General features: G+C 42.3%; 1 protein-coding gene across 1 annotated transcript; it reads right to left on the bottom strand.

Annotated features, from left to right (window-relative positions):
* Positions 1–1,433: 1,433 nt before the first annotated feature.
* On the bottom strand, positions 1,434–4,932 carry LOC115816144 (uncharacterized protein C11orf95 homolog). The gene is given in 11 exon segments (XM_075353586.1): positions 1,434–1,574; positions 1,576–1,668; positions 1,670–1,794; positions 1,828–1,929; positions 2,071–2,227; positions 2,229–2,513; positions 2,946–3,283; positions 3,866–3,953; positions 3,955–4,343; positions 4,346–4,387; positions 4,827–4,932. Coding segments are annotated over 11 exon segments (1,866 nt in total).
* Between the last annotated feature and the right edge of the window lie 2,702 nt (positions 4,933–7,634).

Here is a 7,634-nt window from a genome sequence, read left to right as displayed (position 1 = left end):
TTACAATGATTAATAAGTACTGTAAATTTCTGTACTTCGCCATGTATCATCGCCCAAGTCCTTACCTTGTCACTCCAGAATACTGGGACTGGTGAATTTTCACCTACAGGGACTGGTGAATTTTCATATTGCCAGAACTACATATTATTATTTATATGTCTGTGTTGAAAAATACAAATGTACCATTGTTCGCACACTGATAATTATAGTGTGATAGGAAAATGCTGCAGTTTGTCAAAAAGCTGGGGTTTGTAACAAGTTGATAAAACTGACTCAAAACCCTCTGGAGGTCTTGAACACTGAAATCAAATTCTGTGATTCTGATTCTGCCATCAGAACTAACAGCGGAGCTGTAAAAGATGGTCCTAAAACAAGTCAATGGTGGTGTCAGTCCATTCAGTTTGCCTTTATTTTCCTTTGTGCTCCATTCAGTAGTTTAACTGCAGACTCTTAAGTCTGAATTTAGAATCACAGTGAGCTGCCTAACAACCACAGACTACAACAGCCATGTCTAACAGGCAGTCCATGTCAAGGCAAGTAAGAACAGACAATGACTACTCCCTGAGCCTGATGTTATTTGATGAAATGATGTGCTGATAGTCAGCCCCAATGGAGTGAAACTAGTCTTTATGATTTGAAATCAATATGATCTACTGGAAGCCCTAGCATTTTTTATGGGGTACCATTCCAGCTGTGTACATGATCAGATGGTTATTCCAGAAAAGCGGGTTTAGTGAAAACTCAAAACAAGTAGTAAAACCTCCTAATAGAAGAGCCCCGTGGCTTTGTTTGCTAGGAGAATGAAGCCATATGGCTCCTCTATTAGGAAGTTTACTACTTTTTTCACTAAACCTGCTTTCTGGAATACCCCCCCACCCCCAACAACCTTTAGGCCTAATGCTTAACTAAATTGTACCATTACAAAAAACTGTTCAACAGTGTTACATGTCAGGCGCATACCATTTGATGGGAAGGTAGCTGCTCTGGAATGCTAACCCATGTCATCCTTTCAGGACATGCTGTCTACAGTCATGCATGACCTCATGCACTACCTTCATGCTTACAACACTGTAGCATCAAACCTCTGACGCAGCAGAAATAGTCCTGTTGCTGACTCACTGGACAATCTGGATGCATTAGAAGTACAACATCAGTCTAACACTGCCATACTTTATTCCAGCAAGCCGTGAAAAATGAAAGGACGAACCCAACTCATCTCTTTTAATTTGTGATTATTATGTGAAGCACTTGACAATCTATTTCCGTTCCCAAAATACCCTATCACACAAAACGTTTTTTGTCTATCATTGGACAAAAAGTGCATGAAAATCTCTGATAACCCCTAAAAGCTGTGAAGATCAGTATTTGCTCAACCCAGCATGAACATTTACTTCCTGAGACAAAAGAAACCAAAATTGAAATGGGGCAAATGGTCATAAAAAAGACCACCTGCATCCTAAGTGCCAAAAGAAGCCAGAGTCCACAGTAGTGGACACTATATGGCTGTGGTCCATAGCTGAGAAGCAGTCCTCTGAGTGGACAAAGTGCAGAGCTGTTTGGTTGTAACTGTCCAAAAGCTTGTTGCCTCTCCTCAGGTCCGTACTCCAGTGAATGGGGATGTACTTGCTGAATGTGTCTTTTGATGGTGCTCACTTTGAGTGTGGCCAAGGGTTGCTCCACACACCATGCAGATCAGTCCATGTCTTCGACAGTCATAGTCCATCAGGTACTCCATGCGCCAGCGCACCTGGTAGTTCCTCCGCTGGTCCTTACCTGGGTAGTGTCTGTGTCGTCCTGCAACTGATGTCGAGGTATTGCCTTAAAAACTTTCTCCATCCTCCATCTTGACCACTCCCTGTTTGCCAGCTTTGAGTTGCATTGCTGGTCCATCCTCCAGCATAGGTGGATCAGTGATGTCACTGGTGGTGGCTGTTGTCAAGGAGAAGAGAGGGGCCATTTTAACACAACTGTCAAAACCAAATTTAGAAAGAGAAGCATTTTTGTAAAGCACCGAATTTTCCTTTGGACTTAGAGGTCTTACTGTGTGTACATAAAGAATACTGAGATTACCCTTTTGTGTCTGCAAAGCTTCCTCTTGTGTTGGCACCCTCTTTGGACCAGGCATTAGCCATCGCTTCCCCGTTCTTGTCGGCTCAAGCTGGTGGTCCTCAGGGTGACAGTCCTGGATGTGCCGACGGAAGCTGCTGACCTTGGCTACAGGTAGTGGTCTGAGAGCACACCATGCAGAAACAGCCCCGACCCTGTGGGCCATAAGCAACCAGGTAGTCTAACCGCAACCGCCAGGGAAACCCATCACGCAACCTTCTCTTTCTGGGGTAAGCGATGTGGAAGTGCTTGTGAACTGTTGTCCTGTGTCTGGAGCTCCCCCTTCCTGAATTCTTAATATACCATCTTGGGGACTGATCAATCTCTGCAGGAAAGAACTCAGCTTTGTTGTTTTTTACATCTTTGGTCTCTGGTTCCGATTTGAAAAACTCTCTCAAGTGGTCAGACTCTAGTAAAATGAACACACAGGCGAAGTACATATAAAAATAATAATGGTCATTGTACACAGGTGTACTCATATATAAGCAGACAGACAAAAATGACTTCCACAGACCATGGTCCATTCAAAACACTCAAGACTCATACACTCATTAAGATGTATGAGATGAACGTTTGAAACCTGTGATGGAGAAATCCCAACAAAAAACATCTAGCAAATTCATGTTACTGGTTGTCACTGCACCATCCCATTTCAATGCAATCCATTTGTGCTTCATTTCTAATCTAAGAAAAGTGCTATAGGAAAAGTGCTATACATTGAAAAATTGCATTCAGAGCTGGAATGAAACAAAGCAATAGCATTAGTGTTGTTTGCAAGTGTCCTCCACTAATGGACTAAAATCTGTACAAACTGTTTCATTCTCAACTCTCCCACTCACCATGTGCCTGAGCCAGGTCTGTAGGATGCAGTGCTTTTCCTCTGCACTGTACACCAGTGAGTTGGGGTGGATGTCTAACACATGGCTCTTAATGTGGTCCAAATGCAGTGAAGGCAGTGGACTGCCACACACCATGCACACCAGCCGGCCAGCCTCTGCCTGATACTCCATCAGGAATTCTTGCCGGAACCAGGCATGCAGCGAATCGTTTAGGTAGCGCTCCAACATTTGCACAGAGGGGGCCTGGGAGCTCCTGGCCGGTCGGAGAGGAGGAGGATGCCACAGTTCTGGTGCCTATCTGGGGGTTGACCGCTTAGGAATTACAGTGCCAGATTTCCCTACAGGGTTATAAAGGTGGACGTTAAAAGCAACAGACTCTCAAATCTGAGACTATATACAGATACTGCACCAACAGAAGATATACCAGCTCATTAGAGACAGGACCATATGCCACTGTAGGTTTTGGGTAGTAATAGCATATCTCACCTAAACATGAATAAGACGCAGATCTGTGAGTGCTGAGACCAACACAGGTGTTCTCTGAAACAGACCCTACACTAACCCCATATATGGTCCCCACCTATGATAAGTCTCCATGTCACAAATCAAGGGTTCCTACTCTGAAAAGAAATCACAGTGGTCATCGTAGTGCCCTGACCTCAAAAGCAAACACTGGCATACTGAGCTCCTTTTGTTATGGCTAAATACAAGCCTCTGTAACTGAGAATTCAGCCCAATACCATCACCTTTCTACTAGAGATAAAGCAAGTAAAATGTAGGTCAATACATTAACATCCTCTCACAGTAATATCATTTTATTCTTGCTGCATTCTATGGGTTTTGATTAGACTTTGTATGGAGTACATTAATCTCAGTGTAATGTTTGTGATTTTGTTCTACACATATACACAAACACAAACCCATGGAATGATGTGAACAGTCCAGCAATTCATCTTGTTCTTGGGCCACTCCTCCAGGAGCACAGTAGGGTCTCTGGCTGCCCTCTAAAACTCAGATGGCTCTCCCAGCCAGAGCGGATAACCTCCTTATCAGAAGCACTCCACAGCAGTGAGTCTGGGTGCTTCTGACGGATATGTCTCTTGATGGTGCTGAGTTTAAGTGTGGCCAGTGAGCTTCCACACACCATGCAGATCATCCCCTGCCTCCGAGGGTCAAAGTCCATCAGGTACTCACTGCGCCAATATTCATGATAGTATCGCCGGTGGTCACGGCCAGGGATCCGGCTCAGACCAGGACGTGATGCCCGCTCAGCACGCCCTGAGAGTGGCTTATTCCCAGATGGCCCTGCTACAGGAGAGAGGAGGAAAGGCGAATCTGGACCCTCTGTAACACTCCAGTAACTGGTGCCTGCAGAGCATATGGGTGTAGCCTGGCTCTCATTGTTTCTTCATCACCATGCCCATTGGTCATTCCATCCTCACCTGGAATACATAACAAAGACTGTCATTTTGTTGTACAGTTGCACAAAGTTTTGATCTCAGTAATTACATTAAATTTACTTAACAGATTTGTTTGGCAAGAACAATTTATTTTTACCATATTTTCAACTCATCCAAATGATTTTCACATTGTCACATTTCACATTTTCGTTAAGCCCTCAGGGTTTACAAGTGCAGTTGCTATCTTACAAACACTGCTGATTTCCTCTGGGTGGCGACTACGCATTACATTGAGCTAGCAGCATGGTATTTTGCCTTTGTTTATAGTGGAGTCCGTAAGACAAGGAGCCATGCTGCCTCATGGAATTGGCTGTCACGCGGATTAACGCCGCTACAGTCTAAGCACACGACAGACAGCCTGAGTTGCAATTATTGAGCTAACTACAATATTTTTTACTTTGGAATGAAAAACCCAACTCACTCTGCTGTTGTGTCGCCTCCTCCTCGGTGCTTATTATTAATGAGAATGAGTCTGTCTGCTCAGGGTGGACCTCGGGCTCCGACTCTATGGACTCCTTTTTTTCCATACCTATGTTACGTTGTCGAACAGAACAAGATTCCCACTTCTTCTCTGTAGCAATGCCACGGAAGGAGGATTTTGTAGAAGCATTCGGCAGGCAGTTAATAATATCTCTTATATACGCACGCACCCATTAAACTGTGTGCAGTGTTGTTACTGCATTGTAGCTCTTACGCCCTTTGGGTTAGAGTTATATTGACTTTAATAATATCGGTATAAATTTTAGACGATTACACTCCGTGATCGAAGCCGCTTTAAGGGCCTATCAAATACTAGATAACTCCTACGGCCTCCTCAGAGGTATTTTGAGGGTCTGCTTGTCTTCAGGGTGGGGAGCCGAGCTTGGGGCCCTGGGGCTCCTTAAGGGGCTCCTGGGTAAATTTAAAGAGACAGTAGCGGTGCTCACGCAGCGACATACACAAGGGACGAAACTCCTCGTTTATTTCGACAATCTCTTTAGGTTTTGCAGCTTCGTAAATGTAGCTTTGTGTGGAAAAATATACGCAAAACTTGGGACTGCCACAAAATACCAGCCACTATCAGTTCCCCATACAAAAACGTTACAAAATTATTTTTTTATTCATGCACGAGAACACGCAAAGACACTCAGTAAAGTGTGTGATATTTCTTACATATAGACATATTCCAATAAACAAAAGCTAGTATTACAGATCAGTCAGCAAAAGTGTTTTGGATAAATTAAAAAATACAGTAAGCACATTGACTCAGACAAGAGCTGTACAGTGAAAAAATGGATTAGACCTCGGTTACTGTGGGTAATTATTAGCTAAGACCATCGGCTAATGACGTGTTTATCTGCAAATTATGAGATGTATAAAAAGAATTTCAAAAGAGGACCGTACTGATTAATCTGGGATATGATCTAGGCTTTGACCACTTGACCCTGTAATGAAATAAAGCCAGCAGAGATGTATTTGGGTTAATTACGAACTGTCTTGTTGGGTAATACAATTCAATCCATGGTTTATGAGTGGTTAGCCTATTTGTGGCAATGTGACAGTGCAGTTCGTTAAAACGGAACACGATCCTGCTATAACCGCTAAAATATTAGCTGATGACAAACTCATGATTTTTCCTCTACAGAGACATTGCTGCTTTAAGAATCGTATCTGTGCACGCGCTGCGCAGTTAACATACAACAAGGTATTACATCCTGGTATTTTCACCGTTGTCAGGGCAGCGTCAGAAAGAAAGGGTGCTTCGGGAAGCAGCTGCAGTGTCCTGGTAGTCTCTAGCAAATGTCCAAACGCTCCCAAACTATCCCGGAAAGTTAGGTGTAAGAACCAGGTAAAACACATGCATGTTTTTCATATGTTTGAAACACTATTACTGTTGCATCCAGCATTTCATGGCCAAGTAATATAAGCAACCTACACACAGACAGCGACCAGATCGTGTGGACAGAGAAGGAGGAAGTATTTGGCCGTAGTACATTCGAGGTAACGGAAACCAACGCAAATACTACTTTTAAAAATATCATTATCGTGCCGTGCGGGCACAGGAATATGATCGCAGATGCTTTGCTTGCATATGTATGTAGAATAGCTATAGTGTTTATTTTCATTCTCACGCGACTTGATGTATTCACTGTTGGTCGAGGACATAACACATGATTTAAAGGGGTACTATACAAATTTCTCAAGCATACATGGTTTTTAACGATGATTTTTAAGAGAGTCCACTGCATAACCAACCTATTTTGCTCGCAAAGCATCTCCAGTCATTTGTCACACTTCTGGGATAAGACTTTGGCTAAGTGTAAATTTCAGCAATTAAATTTCATTCCAAGACTCGACATGTAAATCATGTTAGTAGCAGAATAGTATCTTAAACGTATTTTAATTTATTTATTTAATCCGATATATTTGATTTTAAGACTGTTTTGACAGCAATTTGGAAATTTTTTGTGAGTACCAACCTGAAAAAAATCAGTTATTTCCACAGGTTGTAACAATTTATAGCCTATGTCACTGTGATATCATTTAATATAACTTGCACTCAGTGTTCAGTCAGGATTATAATCTATGCTATATGTCTGCAGTGTTTATGGCTATTCTGGTGTACATTATCTACAACTGTTGTGAAATTAACCAAGCAAGCTAGCCCGCTATCAAAGGCTACCCCTCCAGCCACTTAGACATTTATCCTTTTTCTGCCTAAAGTTACCTAATGACATCAGGGCCATTAGCCTCCTGATATTTTCTAAGTGGCACTGGTATCTACTTCTGGACAAAATTTCAGTCTGTTTTTGTGCTTGTAGTATTGTACATTAGATTAGTCATGAAATATTTTGTGTTTTTATGATATTTAGTTTTTGCAATGAATACGTAATGCCTACATCTTATATTTTGTCTTAGTGATTAAATTTTGCCACAGGAAAGCATGTACAATGTACTTAATATATCTTGGCCTTTAGAGACACAATTATTAACAATTCTGATTAGGAAATGAAACAACAAATATGAACTGGTATCACACAGTGTAGTTTGTTTTACTGCTATGGATAACTACATATTCCAACAGACACTAGCCCCTCTTTAACATCTGTACCTCAAGGTCCAGAATGCATCACTGACCCGGTCCTCTGGACCAAGGTCACTGCCTCCCTACATATGACCATAAAGCCACACAGTCTGTCCTGCTGCATATCTGACCTTGTTTTTCACAGTCTGAGAGCATATGTAGAGA

The sequence above is a fragment of the Chanos chanos genome, chromosome 7 (genome assembly GCF_902362185.1).
Source record: "Chanos chanos chromosome 7, fChaCha1.1, whole genome shotgun sequence".
In the NCBI taxonomy this organism is placed as follows: Eukaryota; Metazoa; Chordata; class Actinopteri; order Gonorynchiformes; family Chanidae; genus Chanos; species Chanos chanos.
Note: the sequence above shows the minus strand (reverse complement) of the source record. Positions and strands in the feature narration are given on the sequence as shown.